Consider the following 27,546-nt stretch of genomic DNA (forward strand, 5'->3'; position numbering starts at 1 on the left):
AAAGATATTTTGCCACCACTGTTTGCCTCCAGCCCAACCCTTATCTCTTTATGAAATCCATACACATGAGCACAGATTATGAGTGAAAAACGTTGCCAGAAGAGGTAAACTATATAACGGATGCATCCATGAGAACCAGTGTCCAGAGAAACATGTGTAGCTTTATCTACACAGGACACAAGAATGATATATACCAGGGTTGGCCAAATTTACTGATCCCCTGAGACTCCCCTCCCCACTAGGCAGAATCCTCTAGTCCCATCACCCTGCTGCAGGGCAGAAGCTCCGACTTCCTCACCCAGTCTGGTAGGTGGAGAATGCGGTGGGGATGGGGCATAGGGGCTCTATGAGCTGCACTTTAACTGTAAAAGAGCAACATGCACTCACGAGCTACAGTTTGGCCACCCCGATATGTACAGTAAATGGTGTTTATTGTACAGGAAGATTGCATAGGAAGGTATGATGGGATGTTCGCCCTACGCCAGCCTAGAAGGGGTTAATGAAGCTGGGGAAGGCCAATTAACCAGATAGGCAATACTGAAAGGGAACTGTCTAGCCTAAGTAACCCCTGAATAATGACAGAACCCAGCTGGGAAGAAATAGGTGGGGCTAGGATAAAGCCAGGAAGCTGGCAGGAGAATGGGGCTGCAGTGAGGCGGCCTGTAGCCACTGTCTGGAAAGTAGAGAGGAAAAGAAGGACAATTAGGTAGAGAGGGTGTAGGAAAAGGCAGCAAGGTTTAAAAAGGTGTAGACCTTGGCTGCTGATTAGAGAGTCCCTGAGCTGGAACCCAGAGTACAGAGCAGATCTGGGTTCTCCTACAGTCCCTGGGGAAGTGAAATAGTATGGACATTGAAAGAAAGACTGCCATCTTGGAGGAAGAGACTTCAATACCCAGGAAGTGGGAAAAACACAGTGAACTGGCCAGAGGGCCAAGCCACAAAGACAGAACACCCTGAGTCAAAGAGGGAGAGAGAAAGGGTGTGCAATGAGCAGCAGACCAGGGCCCCAGGAAGATGTAATCCTAGCAGTCAGGGCCCCCCGTGACAGAAGGTTCGTCTATGCACCAGTTTAAGCTGAAACAAGACAACTGAACATTCATGGAAGTTCCACATGCAGGCAGACTCTTCTGAAATTCTATCACCGGTAGGTTTGATTCAACCTTATTTTCAACTTTTTCTAATGTGAAGGATACTCGTAGAAGAAAAACCAGCTACAGGGCCCTGGCATGGCATCAATTTTTAAACAAAATTTCTCAAATCAGAATCCACGCCCACTTCGGGGGGAGGTCAACAGGGAGTTCTACTTAAAAAATGGATAGTGAGATTTGGCCTGTTGAACTCTGTACAATTCAAAATCTGCACTCAGAAAGGGTAAAAGGTGCCAAGGAAGTTGGCCTTCAGGACCTTCTCTCAGCAGGACATGACACAGTTTGAAAAAAAAAATAATTATGGAATAAAAATAGAGAAAAATAGACATGTGATGAAAACATCTGTTTTTTGTTTGCACTAATATAAATGCCCTCTTGTTGTGCTCAGTAAGTGGCTTCAGTACAGCATGATGGGTAGAGAGGTTCCTCTCATCACACCATAGGTAGGATATACAACAGCACTACGATAACACAAATGTCTTCATAATGTCAACTGTTCTCAGCTTACAGCATATACTCTGTGTGTCCGAAAGGCGAATGCTGTTTGTTACCTATGTGTTTTGCTTTGGTTGGTAAAAAGCCTTCGATCATTCTGTGGATGGATTTGTTCTGTAAAGTGACTGGAGCATAAGCCATCCTGGTACAAACTGTGGGGTACTGCTATCCATCAAAATTATTTTATTAAGTGTGAGTCACTCACATAATGCAGTAGTGACTCTTTGAAGATCTCTGAACTGATTTTGCTCTTACTTACAGCTCGGGAAGGGGGCAGGGTGGCAGGATTTGACCCTTCTCCCCAATGATGTGACAGGGAGATCAGACCCCAAACCTCACAGATCTCTGAGAATTTGCGGGAGCCCTAGGGCACAGTTCCTCTTCTCCAGCTCCCTGTTAGAATTGCTCTGCTGGAATTTCCTTTCAAGCACTAGCTCCTGGGGCCCATGATCAATAAGGTTCCCCAGTGCAGATGGGGTTCCTTTCAGGCGTTAACATAACCCCAGGCTGTATTAACTCCAGAATAGATTCTCAGGAAGTGGGATACAATGTATGTCACCTTGGCCCACTTTTATAGATTATAAAGCCAGAAGGCCATTGTGATCTAGTCAGATCTAATCTTACTCCCCACTTCTCCCAACACACATACCCAAGACTCTGCAGAGAGCCATCTGAGAGATCCAGGGAAGAGAAGGGGAGAAATTATGCCATTGCATCATTAACAGAACCCAACCCAACAGTCCATTCATACAGAGAACTTCCAGAATCTGGTTATAATGCAGAATAATTGATGCCAAAAGTAGAAGTCTGTTTCTTGTTCCCTAATACTATAACTGTCAGATTAACTCTTTGGATGCCCCCTTTTTTATTAGCTAACTCTGCACACTCCCATTTGCAAGAAATCCCCTTTGAAAAGATAACCATTAGTACAGCGTTTCTGAGGGCTTTTTCAAAGAACAGATAAGCATGTGTGCAATGTGTCTCAAGGTAGCGTCCTAATCTCTCACAATTAAAACCACCAAAGTAGCCATACCACTGGAGTTTAAATAATCAAGCCCTATATCGGTACAGCACTGTCAGGAAATGTAGGGAAGGATGACACTTATTATGATCTTGTTGACAACTCCATCTGAATTGTTTCCTTTGGGCTGCTGCTCTTAATGAAAGTGTTGACAGATTTGTGTTTCTTTTAGATTTAACCATGTATTGTTTTAAAGCTTTATTAAGAGTACATCATACTCAACCCAGGGATGTTTCAATAAAGAATGAGACTTTTATTAGTAGTCCCAGTGAAAAATGGCAATAGTTTCTTTCAATAACAAGACACATAGTCAGCTCTCCAGATTTCTACTTCCCTATTGCTCTGTATCTGTCATTAGTCATTGTTTACATAGCACAATAGGCAAAACCACAGATAAATATTTTTCCTACAAAATACTCTCTATTGTAAGGCAAATATGCACATATACTGTGGAAGACCTTTTAAAATGTTTATCATTTTCTATTTAAAATATTCACTGGAAATTTCTAAACCTTTCTTACCATGTAGGAGTTATTTAGTTTCAATCTACATTTGAGATGTGTTCAGGATGAAGATCAAGATGATTCATCTGCTGTTTATAAAAGATGCTTTTATTTGCTGGTAAATACCTTGATACAAGCAAGCTATTATTTAAATATTCACAATGTTTGAGTCAGCATAAAATTGCTATTAACTAATTCTGGAGACCTTGACCAGAGCTTCACTTTCAGGCTCACAAAACTCTTCCAACACAAAAGTATGAATACATTTTCTTTCATGTCAACCCCAATCATATCTTCATAATTGCAGAAAAGATTACCCAGCTTTTAATTCATGTTAGTCAGCCACAACAACACTTTCTTTTCTCTGTATTTCTTAGTATTTCTTTTCTTTGATTTAAAATAAACTAATTATTGTCAATCAGCACAGTGGAATGTTAACGTTCTCCCTAACTTGTCTTTCAAAACTATTCATAAATGTTAGAAACCAGCTAATATAAAATAAACATTTCAGTCCTAGAAACATCTAAAAATGTTTTTTCTAGAATCTGTTTTCCTTAGAATTTTAATCTAGATACTATATTCTGTCTAGAACTTAATAGCACTAGTAATATTCTATTAAACACTTTTCACCTAGAAACTCAAATCACTTTTATACGTTAGTTAATTAAGCTACATTACACCCCTCCATAGTGTAGTAATTAAATGTCAAAAGCTGATGGGTAAAATTGTATAAACCTTTCATACAAGCATGTTTGATCAGGGCAAACTTTCTGTGCAAGTTAACACATGCATAAATTGGACTACCAGATAGAAAAAAATATGTAGTAAATGATCACCATTCTCCCCTAATTCTAAGAAACCAGTCCCTTCCACAGATAAAAGAAAGTCTATGGTTCTTGCACAATATTTCCTCCCAACTGGTACAGTCCACATGATGCTTCTCAGAACTTCCTGGACAGTTACAGAATTTAGAAGCAAAATGGAACCAGTCCACGTGATGCCTCTGTAATCAGTATTGATTAGCTCTCCAGCACAACCTAGGCTAGAGCAGCTGAGAGTGTGGAGATGGGAGCTGAGACTTGCTTTCGTTGGGGAGGCCCATGACATCTGGGAATTTTTCTTTCTTTCCCTCCTTTTTCTTCTGTCAAACAGGTCATCAATAATTCATCTAATAAAGTGTGACAGAGGATGCCAGTTGTCTAAGGACTATGGATAAGTGTTCTTTATTTAGCATATCCTGCTCTTAACATAACGGAAGATACATTGTATGTAGATGTGTCACATATCAGTATTACACACCAAGTCAAATTCTTTGTGCCATGCCTTGCCATAATATGACAGCTAGATGTAGTGTGTGCGTAGGCTTGTTATTGAAGTGTCTTGTGAATTTTCAGTCTAGATTTTTGTTTGGGATTGTTTAAACTGCCTCTACAATCAAAGAGCAGGACCTCAGAGGGACAATCACCCACTTTTCTCTGCTTGAGGTTTCATTCTGATGTTGTGGAGGCATAAGGAGAATTCTGAGCTACAACTTGCAAGTAGGACCCATTGGCAAAGGACATTGAGGAAATAGTAGTTTAGGCTGTCATCTCCCTTCATGGGGCAAAATATTGGGTTGTTCTTAATGCTGCTATTATTATGAAGCCTCTGATTAAGAAACTTGCTCTCAACACTGATCATCTTGCTAACCATTGGCCTGTGTAATATCTCCCATTTTTTGAAAAACTGGTTGAAAACTCGGGGAAGTACCTGAAATCCTCAGATTTCCTCAATTCTAGTCAATGAAGGACTTATCCAGGATGGATGGAGTCACTCTGGAATGGCTCTGCTCTTTTTTTTTCAGGGAGATGTCTGAAAGGGTGGCTCATCTACCCTGAAGGATCTCTTATGTGGGGTATTAGGGATCTGTCTTGTTATCATTCTTGTTCAGCATGTACAGGAGGCTGATAGGGTCTTAGAAAGGAGCTGCAGGTTGAGGTATCTTCAGCAGGTGGATGTTATTAAATCTCCACCCCCTCCTAAGCTTTTGGTGTAGTGGATATGACCACTGTCTGCAAGAGACTTGGGTATTGCTATATTGGGTATAGCTGATCGCTATATTTGGGTATACCTAATATAGCAATACCCAATATTGGTGAGTGTTTGTTGGCTGTGGCACAATCCAGACAAGATTGAAGCCAGCTGGGAAAATGACTAGAAGAATTGGTGAAGAAAGTACAGCTATCAGTTGTAACACAGGTTTGCAATTTAAGAGTCTGATTAGTTCCTAGGCTGTTATTTTATGTTGAGTTGAGGGGCATTTTTTAATATGTGCCTGGCAAGACAAGAGAAAGTGTCTCTTATGCTTTGTACTTTGCTACAGTTACTACATCCATGCCTTTGTGACCTTGAGACTAGACAGTTGTGATGTACTCTAAATGGGGCTCAGTCTTCTGTTTGTCTAGGTATTTATATTGTGCTTTTGTGGTTATCTGAGATACGATCCCTTTACAATGTCACCATTGCATGTACAAGCAATGGAGGCAGCTGAGTTAGTGGTCCTCTGCTATAACAGGATGACTAACAACAGAGTGATTTACCATGACCAGTCCTCTTGACTCTGGCACTCACCAGCTTTCAGATGTATCAGCTAACTCCCTGTATCTAACCAAAGCATTTCCAGCAAGTTCTAACAGCAATCACAAAGAACTCAAAGGAAAGGTAAATTAGTATAATTAAATACAATTCAAAATGAAACAGTTACAACAACCCCAATGGTTTAATATCAGATGTTTTTCCTAAAGGCTGCACCTTATTACAAAAAGGATGGAATTCCGGCTTTCTCCCTTGTCTGCCCAATACAGGTTAACTGAAGAAAAAGACTACCTTTTTCTACTGATCTTAGGGAGCAGCAAAACTAGAACTGTGATTGCATAGTTTGACCTGAAATTACTTTGATTTTGTTGTTTGGCATATGATACATTTTAGCAAGATTCAGCCAGATGTACACCTAAATATTTAGGATGTAATAGCTACAGTGCCCATGGATGTGAAAAATCCATACCAATGAGTGTTGTGGCTATGCCGACCTAATTCCTGGTATAGATGCAGCTAGGTTGATGGAAGAATCCTTCCGTTGTCATAGCTACCATCACTCAGAGAGGTGATGTTCCTACAGAGATGGAAAAAATTCTTCCGTCACTGCAGGCTGTGTCTACACTATGGGGTGATGCTGGCATAGCTACGGTGCTATACATATGCCGTTATAGTTCCTGCAGTGTGGACATGAGCTGAGAACGGTTCATGGGGTCCCTGAGCAGGTAACTGAATGGATTAGGTTTGGAATGCTGCAACAAATTAGAAAGGATTGACCAAACTAAACAGCAGCATTCTTTAAAATTCTGACAGTGCCACAAGTCTAGCAATGCAACATTCTCCTCTGGTTTCTGCCTGCCTTAGGCTATTAATCAATCAATTAATTAATCAGTTAACCCAATCAATTCATCTCATCCCATTAAAAGAATGTCCAATGACCTACAATTAATTTTCCTTTGTTATTTATCATCTGCAGTTTTAACTTGTTTTTCAAGAATTTTTTTGCTGTACGCTTGAGTAAGGGCAAGGCACTCACTCACAGCTACAGAGCTTAGCTGGCACAAAAGTATGTGTGGAGGAAACCTTATCACATGAGTCACTCCCTGCAGATCCTGAGCACTATTCATTTCTCCTGAGTCTCCAGATCTGACTGCCTACCCAGAGCAGCAGTCACTCTTGATGGTCTAATGGTGGGTAAGAAGAAATCTCAATTTAAGATTCTGCCAAGGATTGAGGAAGTTGCTTGGAAATTTTTACTGAAGTTTCAGTTAATATTTTCTTCAGTCTCACCCAGACAATAAACATTCTACATTCCATAATCTTCTATTTACATTCCATAATCTTTTGTGTCCGATAAAAATCTTGACCCTCACACTCAATTTAAAAAAAAATGTCCATGGTTAATCCATTTTAATAGAAGTTCCTAGTCTTGGTCAATATATTTCCCTTTGTTAGAGCAGCATGGGGATTTATGCGGCCTGGGTATCAGCTGGGCTTTGCAGATATAAGTGACTATTCCTGTGTACAATGCTATGGATCCAGATTTGGTCCTACAGACAATATTATAGCAAACAGTCTACTGAAAAATAAGTTAAAACTGCTGCTGAAGAACACCAAACTTCCTATTTCTTAAGACAACTTTTAAAATCTCTAAATAGCTACAGCTACCTATCTAACATCACTTCATTTTACCAGCTATCCAACATTACTCTGATGCACAATCTAAGAAAGGGGAGAAATAATTTTGACAAAACACTGCATATTGTATCCCAGAAATTATGTAATTAGTGACAGACATACAGAGGTTGGTATTTTGCAACCTGCATTTCCATTGCTACTTGCGCTTTATTGATTCAGATGTAAACTTACATTCTGGAGGCGGATAGTATTTAAAAATACTTTGATCTACGGTAAGGCACTAGATAAAGGTAGCACTGAGCATGCTCCCAAGGAAGCTTTACTCTCTACATCACCTCCTGTTCCCATTCCTCTTTTCCTTTTTTGGGTGAAGCATTGTAAGGATAAAAAAATTGAAGTGCCTTTCATATTTCGCCAGACAGTTTCCCCAGTTGCTATTAAGGTCATTAAGTGGAGTGCTCTCTCCCATTTTTTTTAAAGATCAAGATTAAGTGAATACTGTAATGCCATAAGACACTTATAAGTACTGTAATTCCTGCAAAGTAATTTTTATTTCCATATTTCTTACATTGGGGCTTTAAAATTCAGAGAATTAAAGAAGGTCAGTTTGTCACATTCTGCATGGGAGTCCTTTAGCACAGTCACTAAGGAAGTTTTCAGTGACGATGGTAACCAGTACTTGCTGTGCATGTAATCAGAAGAGGCCAGTTTTTCATCCTGTATTATATCAGCACTTTGAACTTCACTAGCAAAATGTAGGGTTTCCTCTGACCAAAGAGTAAGTTGTGACTAAAACACTAAATCTAACAGCATAAATTCAGGTTTGAGGTCACTTTAACACTTTCTTTCTCTTAGACAAATCCTTGAATTTCTCTTTTAAATTAAGCTGTTAGCTATTATTTGGAATCCCTGACTATTTAAAGAGTTTCCTTCAGGCATAGACTCAAAATAAATCACTCCACATCCATGACTATTATATTACTAGGGTAAACAATGGTGGTCTTAGAGTCAGACAATAACTGTCCTATAATTCAATAGTCTCAGAGGTCATATCTTACAAAGGTCAGGAAATCTGCCAACACTCAGAAGTTTAACAAAAACCCTCAGGGATGTCCACCGATCATGTTACAAGGATAGGAATATTACTCTAATCAGTAAGACAAAAGCTCCCTTTTGTCAACAACAAATCATATGACTTCACTGGTCTCTAACTTCAGTGGTCTTGACGGATGAGAACATGATGATATAAATAAGAAATGACAGCCTACCAAAGAGGTTTAACATAGGGTCATGACCTCTTTATCTGACTTCTGTAGCTTATTCACATGTAAACACATGCTTTGTCTCATCATATTTTACAAGTCAGAATTTAAATTGTATTGATATTGCGGATTTTTAAAGCTTTGTTTGCATTTTGGAAACAACTATTTTCTCTTACTGTTATATACAATTAGCACTCGTGTGGGTTAATAAATATAATACTTAGCTCTTATTGTGGTTTTCATCAGGTGATCTCAAAGCACTTTACAAAAGGAGGTCAATACCATTAATCCCATTTTTAAAATGGGGAAATTGAGGCACAGAGATGGGGAATGACTTGCCTAAGATTACCCAGCACACCAGGGGCAGAGCTGGAACTAAAACCCATGTCTCCCAAGTCCCAGTCTAGTCCATTGGATCCCTCGAGTTAATGTTACTCGCCCACAAACAAGTACAGACAGTGATGCGTTATGTAAACAACCTGAAAGTTTGCACCACCCTTAGTCATTATGAGTACTATCTTACTCTTCAAATTCATCTACTGAAATTAACTATATTACTTGCAGAGTAAGATGCTACTTAATGTAAGGGCAACAAAATTTGGCTCAGAGTTATGGGACCACGTTCATCTTCATATTACCTCTACAGATTTCTTTAAAATTAAACTAGAGATCAGTTTATCCCATTATTCTCTCAGTGATTTAGAGCTAAATCCTTTCCCCATTAAAATAAAAAAAAAAAAATGTTGCCATTGATTCACTGGGATCCAAATTTGACCTGAAGAGTGAGGGTTAAGGTTGACTTTTATGTCAAAACCTATTATGTGCACAAATCTAAGCCAAAAAGTTCCTTACTTGTCAGGATTCTCCAGTGTCAGTCTGTCTGGGCATGTAGGAGATACAACCGTCATAATACAGCAGATGCAGAATTAGTTTTGAAAGACTAATCAACCCACTTCTCTGGCATTTTTATTCAGTTATGCATTACTTCATCATACGGCAATTTACTGCTAGATGTAAACATTGCTCAGTAAGGTAATGCGAAGTATTGTATTGTATTGAATTATGGATTATACATCCTGTCATGACAATCATCTAAAAAAAGGTCCTTTCCTGATTGGTAAGGAACATAGAATCTTAGGCACTGAAAGTACCATGCAGCGCCATTCAATCTTATGCTCCATGCGGCACTCTTAATGAACAACAGAACCATGGAAAAAAGGTATAAAGGTTTAATTAATGCTGAGTGCAGTCATTTGTTCTAAGATTACCTCAACTTTCTTCAACTGTTATTCTGCTTGTATTAATGTATGCCTGAATCAGGTAAGGCACTGTGCACCCTTACTACCACTTGAAGCTAATAGAGGCTGAAGGTGCTGGTCAGCATCTTATAAGAACTCCGAGGGGAGACTGCTGGGTGTGGAAAGTGGCCAGTGGAAATATCTGACTGTGAGAATCACAGAGGAAAAGATGGGCAGTGAAGGAGAAATAGAGCTCAGCAACAAGTTTGTGGAGTTGGAAAATGAAGAAGGGGCACAGCAGGCGGTAACTGAAGGTGGGAGAGCAAGGAAAAAGAAAAGAGCAACTAGTCCTATACAAAGAGTGGATGAGCCAATGGAGATACCACCAAATATGAGCCCCAGGAGGATAAAGGATGGGTTGCAGAGGATTGCAAGGGAGAATAGAAGATGAGAGGACTAGCAGCCAGAAAGAATAGAGGATAGGGCGGAGAAACGTACCATCACCAAGAAAAGGCAGGTCTATGTGATTGGGGACTCCCTACTGAGAAGAGCAGACAGGCCTGTAACCAGAACTGATCTGGGGAACAGAAGGGTGTGCTGTCTGCTGGGTGCTAAGATAGGGGATGTGGACCTGAGGCTGAAGAGGATCCTTACGGGAGTGGGAAAGAATCCACTGATTGTCCTTCATGTGGGAACAAATGATACAGCTAGATTCTCACTGGAACATATCAAAGGAGACTATGCCAGGCTGGAGAAGACTCTGAAGGAAATCAAGGCTCAGGTGATCTTCAGTGGGATTTTGCCTGTCCCTAGTGGAGGACAACAAAGGTGTGACAAGATTCTGATGATCAACAGATAGCTCAGGCAGTGGTGCTATAAGCAGGGTTTTGGGATGTATGGCCACTGGGAGGCATTCATGGACAGAGGACCGTTCTCTTGGGATGGATTTCACCTGAGTAGGGAGGGAAATGGACTTCTATGAGGTCGGCACAACTGATTAAGAGTGCTTTAAACTAGGAATTTGGGGAAATGGTTGGGAGATGCTTGGGTAATCTCTTGGCCTGATTTTAACACTAAGAGGGAGGAAAATGAAGTAAGAAAGGACACAGCAGTGAGCAGGAGAATAGACATTAAGAGGAAGGGTAGTGTAGATACCAGTCTAATAGGTGATACTGGCAGTAGAATGACTGTGCCAAATTGGGTAAGGAATGTGAGCAAAGCCAAACAGCAAAAACTGAGATGTTTGTACACCAACAAGAGGAGCCTGGGTAACAAAATGGAGGAACTAGAGCTACTGGTGGAGGAAGTGAAACAAGATATTATGGGGATAACAGAAACATGGTGGAATAGTAGTCACGACTGGAATACAGGTATTGAAGGGTATGTGCTGTTTGGGAAAGACAGAAATAAAGGCAAAGGTGGCAGAGTAGCATTGTATATCAATGATGAAGTAGACTGTAAAGAAATTAGACGTGATGGAATATATAAAACAGAGTCTGTAGGTGAAAATCACATTGGGGAAGAAAGTTAGTAGAGCTTCCCCTGGGATAGTGCTTGGGGTATGCTACAGACCACTGGAATCCAAACTGGTTATGGGTAGAGACCTCTTTAATGTTTTTAATGAAATAAATACTACTGGGAATTGCATGATTATGGGAGACTAACTTCACAGATATAGAGTGGAGGACAAGTGCTAGTGAGGACTTCATAGAAGAACTGGTTGTCGGGGTCCACCTTGGTTTGAGCAACCATGAGCTAATTCAGTTCAAACTAAATGAGGAATAAACAAAAATAGATCTGTGACTAGGGTCTTTGATTTCAAAAGGGCTAACTTAAAAAAAATTAAGGGAATTAGTAGGGAAAGTGGACTGGACTGAAGAACTCATGAATCTAAAAGTGAAGGAAGCTTGGAATTACTTCAAGTCAAAGTTTCAGGAGCTATCTGAAGCCTGCATCTCAAGGAAGGGGAAAAAATTCATAGATAAGAGCTGTAGATCAAGCAGGATGTGCAAGCATTTCAGACAGATGATTAAAAGAAAGCAGAAAGCCTACAAGGAGTGGAAGATGGAAGGGATCAACAAGGAAAGCTACCTCTTGGAGGTCAGAGCATGTAGGGATAAAGAGAGAAAAGTCAAAAGCCAAGTAAAGTTGGACTTGCAAAGGGAATTAAAACCATTAGTAAAAGGTTCTATAGCCATATAAATAAGAAGAAAACAAAGAAAGAAGAAGTGGGACCGCTAAGCATTTAGGATGGGGTGGAGGTTAAGAATAATCTAGGCATGGCTCAATATTTAAACAAATACGTTGCCTCCATTTTTAATGAGGCTAAGGAAGAGCTTGGGGATAGTGATAGGGTGGCTAATGGGAATGAGGATATAGAGGTAGAAATTACCACATCCGAGATAGAAGTCAAACTCAAACAGTTTAATGGGACTAAATCAGGGGGCCCAGATAATCTCCATCCAAGAATATTAAAGGAACTGGTACATGAAATTGCATGCCCATTAGCAAGGATTTTTAATGAACCTGTAAAACTCAGAGGTTGTATTGTAGGACTGGAGAATTGCTAATATAGTTCCTATTTTTAAGAAAGGAAAAAAAAAGTTATCCTGGTAACTACAGGCCTGTTAGTTTGACTTCGGCAGTATGCAAGGTCTGAGAAAATTTTTTGAAAGAGAAAGTAGTTAAGGACATCGAGGTTAACGATAAATGTGCAGTGATCAATCACTTCACTCATTATGGAAGTACAACCACCTTTGGAATGGATCATGAAAGCAGTTTAATATATAGGAATGCTATGCTAGAGATTAGAACTAAAAGTGAATACCATATACAACTGAAATAGCAGAGGAACTTTAGGCAAACAGAATATAATTATTCAAATTGGCTAACAGCACTGCTCTTCTAAAATGCCATGGTAATTTTAATGACAACAAAGTGGTCAGGAACTCAGTTTTAATCCATATCTGCAAGATGGCACTTCATGAATAGGCATTGGTTCAGGACCAACAAACAGGGGAAGAGTACCACCTCCTGAATTATCAGCCTCACTTCCCAAAGCACCCTTAGGTTTCCTTGGATATCTCCCATTCAACAAGGACCAAGCAGAAACTTACTTATCTAGTTAAATCTGAGAAATCATAGCTGAAGGTGTTATGATTGCAAGACAGTCTGGGTGTACACACTGGTTATCACTCAAATCTTTACAACAGCAAATAATTATCATCCCAGCTATACTTGTGTTATGCCACTGGCTCGACAGTGATTTTCAACATTGAGTCTGCAGACTAGGTCTAAGATTTCCAAAGGGTTCCACACCTCCTTTCAAAATGTTTAAGGGTGTGTAAATGAAAAAGGCCATTGGCGACCATTGAAGACCATTGGCTTATTATAATAAATAATGATCATTAGCACATTACTTGAGTTAAGAAAAAGAAAAAACTGTAAAAACTTTAATGGTGAACACTGTAATTGTACACTTACATTATTTTTATTGTTTTAAAGAAGGTTTAAAATAAGCTTCATAATGGCTAACACCACATTCTTATGTAATTGCTCTCCAAAAAATGCCTGACATGAGAGTCAAACATTCTTAGCGTCACTTTTTAAAGGCTGTAGTGCCACATTTTAGGAGGAGACACATGACTAGCTCATTACTGCTGTAACAAAAACTGTTGCTTTTAAACTGCAGTTTAGGAGTTAGATGGATAATCTTTGCTTGCAATACAGGAACGATTATCTGGAAGCTAAATTAATTACTTTTAAGCAAATCTGACAACAGTAAGCATTCACCAATATAAACACATACAAACTTGTTCACGGTAACATTACCAAAGAATCACTAAAGATAACAACAGGATTCTGAAGAAAGGTAGTAAAACTGTTTGAATTATGTATACTTTTTCTGAGTTTGTGTATTTGGATTATAAAAATCCATCAAAGGGGAGCATGTGAGACCTCAGTAAAAAAAACCAAAAACAACAAAAACACTTCAATCAAAAGAAAATACCTATCTAGTTCTCATTTACATTGTCAAGCTGGATATCAGCTGATAGCTTGCTGTGGAAGTTAATTCTACAACCTTCCAGTCTGAATAAGCTATAGAGATATAATAAAGAATATAATCACAGCCGGGACATACACTGCAATGTATCTAACCTAAAAATCAGGCGGCAAAGGACGAAAGTAAAATGAAATTCTGTCAGAGAGGAATTTGCAAGATTCTATACAATGGGGAAAACAACCTTGTAAGAAATGTCTTCTTGCTGTGAAAGATGATAATTTGTTTTACAAGAATCTACATGATATAACAGCTTTTATCCTGAAGGAACCAAAAGAACTTCAAAGATTTACTTCCTGCAGCAATGAAATACAGCCACACAGGATGGAGGGCAACTACTAGGCAAATAATCAATCCCAACACATGCGTGTGCGCGTGTGAGAGAGAAAGAGAGATAGAGAGAGTTTGAGGGGTTGGCTTCTAAGGTCCCATCTGAAAGACCACATAGGACCTCAGAAACAAACTACATCTTCTCGGCAGGTATCCACATCATGCTACAGCCGACTGCACTGTGACAGATTTACTGGTACACTATAACTACTTTGCACCAGTCTGCTGACACAAAAAAAGCTGTGAACCTGGCTTAACATGCCAGTTAGGCCAGATTTACGGTTGCGTTATGTTACCAGAGTGTTGTGGAACAACCAAGGTGAAATTCACCAATGTGCACAGGACTGACAAGACCTATGTAGCACTTAAGTCTCATGCAAACTCTATTTTGAAGCTGTCCCTTTGCATAGAGATGAAATTTGCCCCAGAGCTTACCAGGGAATCTGGCTTCATGTTTCCCTTAAAAAAAAGGCAAATGGGTTTACATAGCATGTGATTTCAAATCCTTTTTTAGTCGCTTAATCTGTAGCTGTGGAACTGCAGCTGAAGTGCAGACATGTATGTGTACTTTTCTGATAAGTACATTTTTGTTTTCGAAATGGATTAAATACTTTCAATGTGTATACGTTCTTCAGGTTTTTAAACTGATGATAGAAATTCCATAATCAGAACATGGCACAAGCCAATCCACTTTTTTCACAAGAACCCTTTGAAGTGTTCTTAAGAGTTACATCTTCATAATCCAGACAGGAGAAGATCTGCACTCTTGACAATTCTGAATATATGCATTTCAGCTGGCTCCAGATAAAAGGTAAGTCTCTCAGTTTTCATTTCAATGATGTGCTCTGATTTCTTGTCAGTGAAGAGACACAGTACCAAATGTTACCTTCACATGATTTTCCATCTCCTCCCAGTTTCTGGCCAGCTGGGCATTTGCAGTAGTAGCTGCCAATAGTATTGCAACACTGGTCCTGACAGTCACCATTCTCAATGGTACATTCATTTACATCTGTAATGAGAAATAGTGTGTATAATTTAGACACTGAATACAAAGTTTGACTAAATTTTCTTTTCCTTCAATAACATTACTCATCTTTTTGATTTTACTAGGTGACGAGGCAACCAAGAGTTGCTCTTTATAGTCTCCTGACAACCAAATGGGATGGGCCTCTTTGTTGCTTATGTCTTGCATTAGATATTCAGCAGTTCAGAGCAAGGACTGTGTCTTCCTGTGTGTTTGTGTGCAGTGCCTAATGCAATGAGTTCCTGACCTCGACTGAGACCCTTACAGCAAGATTAATGTGTCAGATACATAATTCCCTGCAATGTCTCTTGGAGATCTTACTGTATTAAATGTTATATCTGTGTGGGCCAGGGGTTGCATGTAATTCCATGGGAGAATGTGACCACGGTGTTAGGATTCCCTCTAAGATCTCTTTCTACTCAGCTTCCCAAGAACTTAGCTCAACTCCAACCTCTGTCACTCAGATATCTTTATTTGACATACAGCAGTGCTACATTGAGTTGATCAGACTCATACACAGGAGAGATGGATGCAGGATACATCACAGCTCCAAAGTAATGCAGAAACCCTCTCCATGTATATACATTACGCAAGAAATTGCATTTGCTATACATTGCATCACATTTTTGGTTGGTTACTTTTGGTTGGTCTTGGTTACTTTTTAGGATCCAATCCTTGTGCTGCAAGTGCTGTCCATGGTTTGATTTCCTCTTTACCTTATCTCTGCATTCCTAACTTATTTTGTCCCTTGTTACCTAGTTCACAGTAAATAGTTCCCTGGGTGTTCTCCCTCTTATCTTAGTTGGCTCAGACATTCTGGGTTTTTTTATCCTTCTGTCCTATTAACTTATCTTATTTAGCACAAACATTCTGTTTTCAACCTGATGATTCATTTACTTCCCTAATTCTATTTTCCAGGAAATTAGGCCTCCCTGTGTTAATTACTCATGTCAAGTCAGGCCTCAGCTACACACAGCTGCTCCAAAAACTAAGGACTGGGGGTGATTAGGCAAATTTACTCAAATTGTAACACCTCCTGAGAAGTACCACTGCATATATTGGTTCAAACTGGACTCTTCAGAGATGAACAGACCAAGAAAGGACTTTTGGATAAACAGTCTGAGTTTAAACTGGATTCTTTCAGATCCAGCAACAGACAGGACTTCATATACAAGGAAAGCACCTGGGAAGGATTGCAAGGACTTTAGCCTATTTTGGCCCATAAGACTGATGGGTGACCGTGGGTAGACTTTTAAAAAGAGTACAGGAAATGTTATTGTTTTTCTCTGTAATACTTTCACCTTAAGAACAAGCATGCTTGTTCAGAAAGAGTTTCAGCTTGTGACTGCTGGCAATTACCACTCTTCACAGCATTCTAAAAGAAAGCAAAGTGCAGACACTGGCCTGTTTAGGCAGGTCGGTTTACTGGGGTTATCACAGCATAGGCCGGGAACCGTGCAGCCTGGAAGAACCTTGGTCAGGAGGGAGAGGCATGTGGGTCCCTGTCCAAGAGAGGTGACTGCTGAGGAACCAGAAGTCTAGAGTGGGTACCCTTGAGGGACCATGAGGGGGGATACAAGTGCAGGTGCCCTGAACATTACCAATTAAGAATCATTATTAGTAATGACTACCCATTCAACACTGAAGAGTTTAAGAGGGCTTTTTTCAACCCATTTTTTCATACATTCAGATTTAGAGTTTCTGGGGCAGGGAATCGTAATAGCATACAATTCATGGCCTATTGATAGGGCTCATGGACAAAAAAATCCTAAGGAAGTGTATTCCAAATGGGAAAGTTTAAAAATATACTGGTGAGATAGCAAACTGAATGAAAGCAGCACATGTGGATTTGGGTCATTACCGCAGGCGTCTCTCATATTTCACAAGGGATTTTTGGGTGATGCTCTTATCTTATTACAGCTGTATCTGAAATGTTAATATTGTCTAGAATACTAGGTATGGACATTTTTATTTATTCAGGGGTAAGCACTGACAACAAAAATCTGCATGAAAATGGATTTTTTTTTAAATTTTATTTGGTGACAAGAGTCCTGACCAGGTTTGTTAGCTCCACAAAGATACTCAGCATGTTGTTAAGTAGAAACCCAGGCTTAAGGAACACAGTGGGCTTTCAATACTTGGGAGGGTGACAGTTCTGCAACCTACAATGGTTTAGGCACTAGAAGGGGCTGTTTACACATTCAGATTAGAGAGCAAGAGGTGAGGGAGGGGGCAAGAGTCAGTGAAAAGGGAGAGGCGTAATCCTAGCTGCAAAAGTATATGAACATCACTTTAATGTTAGAAACCAACAGTGTTTCCGGGGGAAAATAACTTCTCTTTTAAAACTCTGTTTGTTTGTTTTGATCAACAGAAATACACAGTGCTTCAAAGCAGATCAAAAAGGAAGGGAATTTTACATACTCACATAAAAGAGCTGTTGGAACTTGTCAGAAACCTGAATCTTGGGCTGGGATCACTTTAAGTTTTACCAAAGTTTGTTAGTCCTTTGATGAACTTGAGCTGAATTTTCTTGACCTGATTTATGGCTTTAGAAGAAACCACCCACCCACACAGAAGTTGACTACAGTTGGCAATTTTGAATAAATTTTGCTTCTAATTTTTTTAGCTTTCTGACATCAGAAACATTACATTTCTCCACAGCTCTACATATAATGTAATGGCTCACAAACTAAGTTTCACTTTATCCTCAATAGTATTGGAAAACAGTGCTAAATTAAAAAGACACAGCAAATCAAATCTTAATCTTTCTGAAGTCAATGAGAGTTTTGCCATTGATTTAACAGGGCCTAAGATTTGGCCTGGTGAAGTTTGGCATGTGGAATCTATACCTTTTCCTTAGTTCTTCCATGATAACATTAAAGCATGTTCCAGGAGATTTCCTTCCATTAACCACCAGACATCTAAATAAGGCCCGGTGGTTTCAAACAATAATGAGTCACATGCTAACCTTGTTTTACAATCTCCAATTCTGTTTACATTATGAGTACTAAGGACTGGACAATGGTCACCATCAAAAATTATTTGAGGCACTACATTATTTCCCAATACTATTCTTAGAATAGACAATTCCACACTACCTCCTAGAGCATTAAATATTGACAGACTGATGGCCACTACTCGATATAACCTAATCTGTATGTGTTTTGAAACAAAAAACTTTCTTTTTAAGCTTTCTGACTGAGAAATTCATGTTTACCTTCTTGATATTATCCAAGAGTAATTCCAAAAATATGTCTTGAATGATGAAGTACTTAAGTTTGCATTGTCTTTCCTCTTGATTGCACTGTATTTGTTTTGGAACATAAATACGTTTATTTCTTGTTCATCATGAAAAAGCTGTGCTTTAGAGTATGGTTTACACCTTTTTAAGAGTATAATGCCTCTTCTTCCTCCTCTTCTCCTCCTTGCTTCTTATGCTCCACCCATGATTTCCTTCATATCTGTCCTAATGCTTGCATTTGTGCCGTACCTTTTTCCCAGTTCTCTCTTATACTAGGAAACCCTCCTCCTCTTGCTGTGCCAAGAAACCTACTTTCTTAATGCACATTTCTCCTTAAAACACACTTTTTCTTTTGAAGCCTATTAACATTAATCCAGCAAACAACGTAGAGCTGTTTTGATAAAAGAAAACACAATGAACCTTGCACTGCTTTGAGCGATAACCATCTTGCCGACACCTGGTGCTTAACGCATCGAAGGCCAGATCCTCAGTGGATGGTAAATTGCCATAGCTCCGCATTATGACAATTTACATTTGCTAAGGTTCTGCCCCTGTAAAATTGCTCTTTCATTTAGAAAGCCTCCTCCAGGTTTTGTGCCTTGCTAATCTGTCCTCTGAGCTCCATAATGGTATTAGGTTACCTAATGCTAAATAAATGATCAGAAAGAAACTAGATAAAACACGCCTACCACAAATGTAAGCCCCAGTCAGCTGTTCTGTATTCTTAGAACACACACAGTGTTCAGGATTTTAAACTGCACATTCATACGCTATGCCTAAAAATCCAAACCTAACCCCCTGAAAATATTTTGATTTTCAGTTGAAAATTTGAGGATTTTAAAAATAGAAGAATAAAAATGAAAAATTTTAGATAAAATCAGGGACCTTCCACAAAAATTTGTTTTGTCATCAAAAAAAGAAACATCTGGGGAAAAAAAGATTGCACTCCCATCAAGAATGTAAAGGCTCTGTAGAGGGAAAAAAAAATCATTTAAGAAATGCCCTCCTTCTATGAGATACTGAAGTCTTCCGGAAAGGAAATGAGATGCTGAGTTACCATACAAATGTATTAACCATTTAAATATAAAAAATAGTGCTTGGATTTACGGAACACATTAACTATCCATTTTCTATCATTAAAAGGTATTTTATTACTAAGTTTATGCAACAATTTTTAATAGGTGATAAAGAGAATCTCGTGTCTATGACCTAATTTTTAAAATCTCTCTCCCAGGGCTATGATGTTTATCTTCTGTATGTCACCAACTACTTCTTCTTCATCTTCTTAAACAGCATGTGCTAGGGTCTTTGTTTCACTGACCGCCCCTGTAAGGCTAACCTGTGCTCTGAACCATAAGCAGCTGACTTTAGTGCATGTCATAGCTCATTGGACCTGTAATAAATCACGAAAGTGGAATAAAATCTGTAAAATCGTTCACATTCTTAGCAGAATACCCCATGAATAAAGCCCACCATCATTCCAAGGGAAGCTCTTTTGATTAGCTTAGAAGTGTTATACTAGCATGTAGTGACTTCAGTTCAAGGCCAAAACAAACAAAATATTTACTTTGAAGATGAATCCAACAACTAGTCCAATTTCTTCCCAGTTTGGTCTCCTAGAGATTATGGTAAAAACATCAAACTCTGGGGACTGAAAACTTAGACTAGTGCCTCAGTCGTACCGGTGCGCTCCTAAACAGTATTCCAACACATGGTTGGGGAGCCGGAATGGTGTTCTGGTACATCTCCTCACATTGCCTCCTCCACCTCTTCCATTTCCTGGCCTACCCAGGTTACCTAGCTGCCATCTCTTCTTCAGGAGTGAGAAGCTAGATTCAGAGGGGAGGGTCACCCTAGGTTCACCCAAGTTACCTAGCCATTCTCTCTCCTTTGGGAACAAAGAGATGGGTCCTGGCAGTACTAAGCTACCAGCCCTCCTTCCAAAATGTGGAGAAAGGTACAGGAGGACAGTATCCCCCTGGCTTGCATCCAGGTTACTGGCCACCATCTCTTCTTCCATAGAGGGAGCCACATCTGAGGAGTTCCATCAGTTCTTTGTTTTGGACTCGAGCACTAAGTTAAACACCTAAATCAATAATGGTATCCAAGTCAGTAGCCTCATTTTCAGATGTGTTGAGCACCTGCAAGTTCCACTGACTTCAATGGCAATTTAGAAGTCTAAGGTCCCAATCATGCAAATGTGCCTCACTTACTTTATGTTAAGAGAGGGTGTAAGTATCCACATAATCAGGCCCTAAATGTGAATTTTAGTGTCTAAATTTAGACACAAAATTTAAAAAATTTGGCATATATAATATATATGGGTATATTATACATTCTTTTGTTTTTTATATATATAAAAATATAATTATATAATATATAATTATTATATTGTGTGTGTGTGTGTGTGTGTGTGTGTGTGTGTGTGTGTGTGTGTAGGTCATAGCCATGTAATAAAGCAGTTCATTGGAAGGGTCTGCAGTTCACCTTCATTCTGCCAACTAATCAATCTCCCACTATGAGTTATGCCAACATTCCAAATCCCTGAGCAGCTTTACACATCCACAATTTAAAAGTATTACCTAGCTGGGAAATATTTCTTCCTTTTTCCTCCCAAATGTGGAAACACATCCTCTCTAGGGGTACAGACTGGCATCTAATATGAATGGAAAGGGAAGATTTCAAGCTTACCAATGGGATGCAATGCAGTCCTTTCTAAGGCTGAGAAAGACCTGTGATAATGAACTTCAAAGTAAGTATATTGTTTTTTTATTTAAAAACTATTTCAGAGAAGTTTTAGAGAATATCCATTTGTTTTAATTTCTCTCTCTTGCTGAGCCCTGCAAGTGGGATGGTAACTGAAGTATTTGGCTTTGCAGGGATATGAAAAATAGTTTCAGTAACATTTTAAAAACTCTCTAAAATGTTTCCAAAATACTTGTAAAATATGTGGCATATACAGAATACATGATGGTGACAGATAAAGATTTTAAATTGGTACCAGTCTGGAATGCCTCTAGTACAACTTCATTGCCAATAACCCACACCTTGACTTAGTTGCCATGAGCAATGTTATGCCAAATATATCTGAGTCAAGATGTTCAAACTGGGTGTCTAGAGTTAGGCACCTAAATCCATCTTTAGGCAACTAAATCACTATGCTTGATTTCAAATTGCTGAACATCCAGCTACTCAATGGGAGCTGCTGGGAGCACAGCACTTTTGAAAATCATGCCACTTACTTAAGATGCCTAAACATAGGTTTTGGAAACAAAATTTTGAAAATCATGGCCCAGATGGTCTAAAACCAAAACCTCAGGTCTGCATAACTCCTGAACTTCAGGGTAGTTCAGATCTTACCTTCGCAGTTTGGATCATTCTCTGATATTATGCATTATACATTATTCTAAACAAAACATGCACACATGTAATATTATACAGAAATATCTAAAGACAGACTGAAAAAACAACGAGAGTTCTGTAGCCCTTTAAAGACTAACAAATTTAATTTCAGCAGGCATAAGCTTTCGTGAGCTTCAGCTCACTTCCTCAGATGCAGACGGTAGAAATGATACAGCAATAGGGCATAGATATGTAAATGTTGCCTACTATATATGTTACCTATTTGCTGTATCATTTCTACCAACTGCATCTGAGGAAGTGAGCTGAAGCTCATGAAAGCTTATGCCTGCTGAAATTAAATTGGTTAGTCTTTAAAGTGCTACAGAACTCTCGTTGTTTTTGCTGTATACAGATTAACACGGCTACCCCTCTGGAACTCTAAAGATAGACTGGGAACTAGACAGAGATGCCCATTCCCCATACAAAAAGAACAAAAGGAGGGAAAACAGAGAATGTTTTTCCTTTATTGGTGATTGTCTCTAAATCTTAAATTATGTCTGCTGTTTCCAGTGCTAACTGTAAATTATCCACCTCATTAGCAAACAAAGCTCTTGCTCTGATAGCGAAGTGCAGCCCTGCAAGTATATTGAATAAGCCCTCTATGCTTTATTAGCATTTCTTGCTCCTCAAAGTCAATTAGCAGGATGAATATTTCTTACTGTGCCGGGTTATGGAGTACTGTAAATCTGAGATGCTACTAACATGCGTCTGATAAGTGAAGCAAACATATCTGACAGTTTGGCACAGATTCATCAAATGAACTCACAGTTAAACACCCGTCATAGCCATTGTGTCTATTGACAGCTGCAGCGCCTGCACCTTCTCAAACTGTCACCTCATTTTTTAATGTTAATCTGCTGCACAGCCTCCTCTTAACCAACATGTCACATTTATATAAGTGGAGCTCATTGGTTATCTAATTCCATGTATCCCTTCCACAACTCTCCTCCTTGTTTGAATGAGAGACTCTTAAATGGCTATATTTCTTTCTTGTTGGAGCAGATTAAATAGATTGTTTCATGCTTTTCTGCTGGAGATTTTTTTTCTGAAATACCAAAATGAAACTCCATAGGAGACACACTAATTTTTCCTTTTAAATTCAGAGGCTGATGATAAGAAGCCTGATAATCCCCTCTCAGTTTCACTGATGTATATCCGAAGTAACTGCATTAAAGTCAGTGAAAAATCCAGTGAGAGGAAAATCAGGCTCATGGTTTAGATAAAAAATTAAATGATCTTGCAAAACCTCACCAACTCTTGAAAACCAAGGAAGCTGGTAGGAACATAGCAATGACCATACTGGCTTAGACCCAAGGTCCACCTAGTCCAGTATCCTGTCTCCCACAATGACCAGTACCAGTTGCTTCAGAGGAAGGTATAAGAATCACGTGGTAAACCCATGCAGAATAGCCTGCCCCCACGTCAGTTCTCATTGTGATCTCTTCTAGGCTATGTCTACACTTACAGTGGCATATACAGTACATACACTGCATGCTCCAACAGCATAGATATAAATGGCGTGGTAAACGCTGAAATACTGCTTAGGCGAACAGAAAAACACCAGAACTTTAGGGTATATACCCTACGCAGGTCTCTATACACCCAAGCAATGCCTCCCATGTCTATACTGCTATTTTTAACAGTGCTGCATCCTGCAGCCTTCCCCCAGCCAGTCTTTCCCCATAGCCTCCCCCATGCCAAAGCCTTTCACCACCACATGCAGTATGGATGCAGCTTATTTTTCAGAGCAGTTTGTAGGTACACATGTCCTACTTGACACCACCAGTGTAGCGGGTCAGAGTTGGAGGTTGGCTTAAGCCCTGAAGCATAAAGTTCAATATCCCTCCCAAAGTATTTGTTATAACAAATTCTGACACCCCTAAATAGTCTTAACATCCATATAAATGTCCAATCCATTTCTAAATATTGGCCTTGATGATTTGCTGTGACAATGAGTTCCAAAGCATAATTACATGTTGTGTGAAAATAATATTTCTATCAGTTTTGAATGTATCCCCTTTTACCACCTAAAAAGCAGGCTTAATTTTTGAACAACAGAGTTAAACCATAAGCAGGTTTTCCTTTCTGCATCAGCAGTCATCATGTAATCAAAGTGGAATAAAATCCTGTAGTTTCATCTATTTTCTAAATATATTTTCAGACTAGAAATTAATAATGCAGTTGAATGCCTCCAGAGTGTCTGAATTCAGCACCAACAGACTAACAAACTAATTAGCCGTGATTGGAGATGATTATAGAGTATGGCTATAACTCTGATTTTAAAGATGGTGTATGAATCCCATACCTCAAGTACTTGCAATTAAAGACATTTTATGAAGTTGGACAAGTGTTCTCATTTTCCTAGTGTGGTGGCGGCTTTGCAAGTAGCCTCCGCATTGAGCACGATGAACAAAACATAAAATATGGTGTTATATATTATACTGCGTGTGTCATCATGCCAGTTCTGTATACAGACCAATCCTGCTCCCTCCCTACCCCATCTCTGTTTACAAAAGCCAGGTTTTTTGTTGTTGTTGATTTTTTTTTACTAAAATAGAATGCCTGGCACTGTTTTTCTGAAAGGCCTTTGTTTTTGCCTAAAAATATAGTTATCGCATTGCACACAATGAGGTCAAGACTCTCTTTGATGCAGATCTAACTCCCACTTCCCTTGAAAGGGAGATACACATAGATGATGTGGAGAATAGACCTCTCTTCCCCTGCCCCCTTTCTCTGGCTTCTCATTTGTATTCCAGAAAGGTAATGCTCTTTAACAATCATTTCCAAAGGCACAGTGGCTACTATTAAGGCTTCAAGGTTCTATAAAATAAGCCTGGGTTTCTTGCAGGCTCCGAGGTGTTGAAATGAATTCCAAACACAGTCTGTTGGCTGCAGCCCAGTGGACTCCTCGGTGCCTCAGGAAGAGTTCACAGAGTGTATCTTGAACAAGAGGCAGGCTTGTGGTTTGCTGTCTTTGGATATCCTGATTAAGTGACAGAGGAAGGAAGAAGCCATCTGTTTGGTCAGAGCCAAAAAGTGAGGGTGGCACTTTGCCAGCTCTTTCCTTTATTCCCAGCAAAACACCTAAACTCCTTTTTCTGCCTCCATTATTCATAAAGACTCTCAAGCAAATATTTTTTGCTGATGTTCTCTTATAAATCAGGTTGCCATGCTGGAATTGAGAAACGAGTATAGAAAGTATGCGTAGCTAAGCCATTTGTAAGAGACAGGCATTTGCAGTTATAATGGTTAAGCAGTATAAACCTCCATAAACATCATTTATTTTCACTATAGCACATTCATTTCTAGTTAAATGAACTCCATTGTAGAGTGTCGAATCTAGAGGGATTAAATGTAAACAAAAGTCTTTTCAAGACTTCTAATTGTTTACTTTTCATGTGACCTAAAAACAACTAAGTGTAGGTGGGATTCTCTACTTATGAAGCAAGCTACTGCATTCTGCACTAACTGCAGCTTCCAAAGAGATTTAAGATGTAATCCAATGTGCAGTTTGCTGTAGTAGTTCACTTCAAAGATGACAAAGGCAGAGATTAGGGTAGAACTATATATTCTCAAGTGGTTTCAAGTTTTACACAGATGAAAAGTGAGCCGAGTATTCTAATAAGAGATTAATATACTCCCAGCTGAAAATCTTTAACAATGGGCCAAATTCTACCATACGCAACTGCAATTCATTGTTTGCACATCTGGTTTCAGTGTGCAGTTTTTGCCCAATATAATTTAAAAGGTTTACTATACAATTGTTTTAAAGTCAATTCTAAGCAGCAGCAATTGCATGAGTTTTAGAATACAAGATTTAGAGATGGCTGATTTTATCTTAAAGAGATTTGTTTATTGTAGAAGCTAACTAAAAGAGTTTGCTTTAAGGAAACCAAAGCCTGACTTGGAATTTCAATCCTGGAAGAGATGACAAAGGAGAAATCTTAATGGTATAACTGTAAAGATAAAGTGGCTAAATGTTTGAACTTTTTGTGAATGTAGGTTAACAGAAAGCTAAATATAAAAGCAGTGGTCTATCTAAGATACATATATGTCCCCCATCACCATAGAACAAGTGCCTCACAAACAAACTGATCTTCATAAACAACACTGTGAAAGACACACATTTTAGGAATACAGCATCAGATTCTGATACCTGTATTTACATCGCAGCAGATCTTTAGCTGGTGTAAACTATCATTCAAGTCAATGAAGCAATGGCAATTTACACCATCTGTTGAATATTACTTTATACCTCAAAGATCCCATTTAAATCAAGGTATAGACTTGTCCATGTCTTCACTAGGCCCACTTGTGGAGTAAGGTACTATTCAGCATAAGTAAGGGCATTGGAATCTGGCCCTGAGAAAGTAGCTGACTCACCCAAGGTCACACAAGAAGTAACTGAACCATGATCTCCTGAATCCAAATCCACTTCCTTGATCACAAGATCATCTCATCTATCTGAGATCTCTGTAGAGGCCATTTTCCAAAGCATATGAATTAGTTCAATCTGTTTTGGAAAAGCCCTTTGTAAAAAAGAGAAAGAGAAAAATCTGCAACCCAGATTTTTATGTATAAAATGATTATGTGTTAGGGTAGAAGGGAGGCAGGCTTTGGCTGGCATACTAGATAAAGCATTTGGTGATCACTGTTTTCACTACTGGATAGCAAAGATGAAGTGTCCAATTACTGTAGACTGCTCATGGTCTCCATTGCAGGGCTATGGTGATGATTTCAGAAATTGTTACTTAATGTACAAACAGGCGGATTATCACAATTGCATAGTCTAAAATGGCTAACAAATTCAGGAGCTTAAATAGGGGAACTCTATTGTAATAGGTCAGTTACTTATCAACTGCTCTTTCTCATAATATAATTAACCCCAGGACTAAGCATGTGAGCAGATGAGTTCATTTTTCACATGAATAATGAAAACTTTTTTTCAAACCATTAAGAAGAAATTAAATGTAAGAGATTTCTTAACAGGAAAAGGATGTCATATGACTTCTTGCTTAAAATTGGAATTATTGGGCTCTGAATGGTCATTCCTGTCTTCTTTTCTCTGTTTCTTCTTGCAGGCTGCCCTTGCCACTCAACACTTATCACTTTACCCCTACTATTTATCATTAGGGATGAGGATGCTATGAGACAAAGTCAGTGGCAGAACTGCAGTGAGGTCTGTACCTGAAAGAAAGGTATTAGCTGTTGGCTTGTGTGTAGAATTTTTTCCTTCTTCCTTTCCTAATATCATCTCTGCTCGTTTTTGTTTTGGAGGTGGCAGCTTGTTTTTAGCATAGAGTATTTTTTTCAAGTTACATTGGAGGTTTTATTGTACTTATTGTTAAATAGTGGGAATGGGTAGAGTAGCTCTAGTTTCATTTCATTCACAGTATTTCATTCTTATTCTGAATGAAGCAAAATAACTTTTCTGAAATTGCACTCTGCATGAGAAAAACAGAATCATACACAGAGGTCACTATCTTAAATTGATTAATATTTTAGTGAGTTTGCATTTGTTTCTTTATGAAGAGCTAACACCGACATAATTTCATCACCATTTGGATGCACCATCACAACTCTTTTCTAACAGATCTGCTGTGTCAACCA

At 39.0% G+C, this 27,546-nt stretch overlaps 1 protein-coding gene across 6 annotated transcripts in view; it reads right to left on the reverse strand.

The window, feature by feature from the left end:
- LOC137145597 (multiple epidermal growth factor-like domains protein 6) overlaps positions 1–27,546 on the reverse strand; it is a 250,002-nt gene that overhangs the window by 87,668 nt on the left and 134,788 nt on the right. For all 6 annotated transcript variants that reach the window (XR_010917683.1, XM_067536448.1, XM_067536447.1 and 3 more), the window contains one exon: positions 15,156–15,278. Coding sequence is in view for 4 of the 6 variants with exons in the window: in XM_067536448.1 (XP_067392549.1) it covers positions 15,156–15,278 (123 nt within the window). In the remaining 2 variants the exon portion in view is untranslated. The remainder of the gene's footprint in view (positions 1–15,155; positions 15,279–27,546) is intronic.

This window comes from Emydura macquarii, unplaced genomic scaffold (assembly GCF_026122565.2).
Source record: "Emydura macquarii macquarii isolate MOO-44397 ecotype Brisbane River unplaced genomic scaffold, CSIRO-AGI_Emac_v2 contig_3603, whole genome shotgun sequence".
Classification (NCBI taxonomy): Eukaryota; Metazoa; Chordata; order Testudines; family Chelidae; genus Emydura; species Emydura macquarii.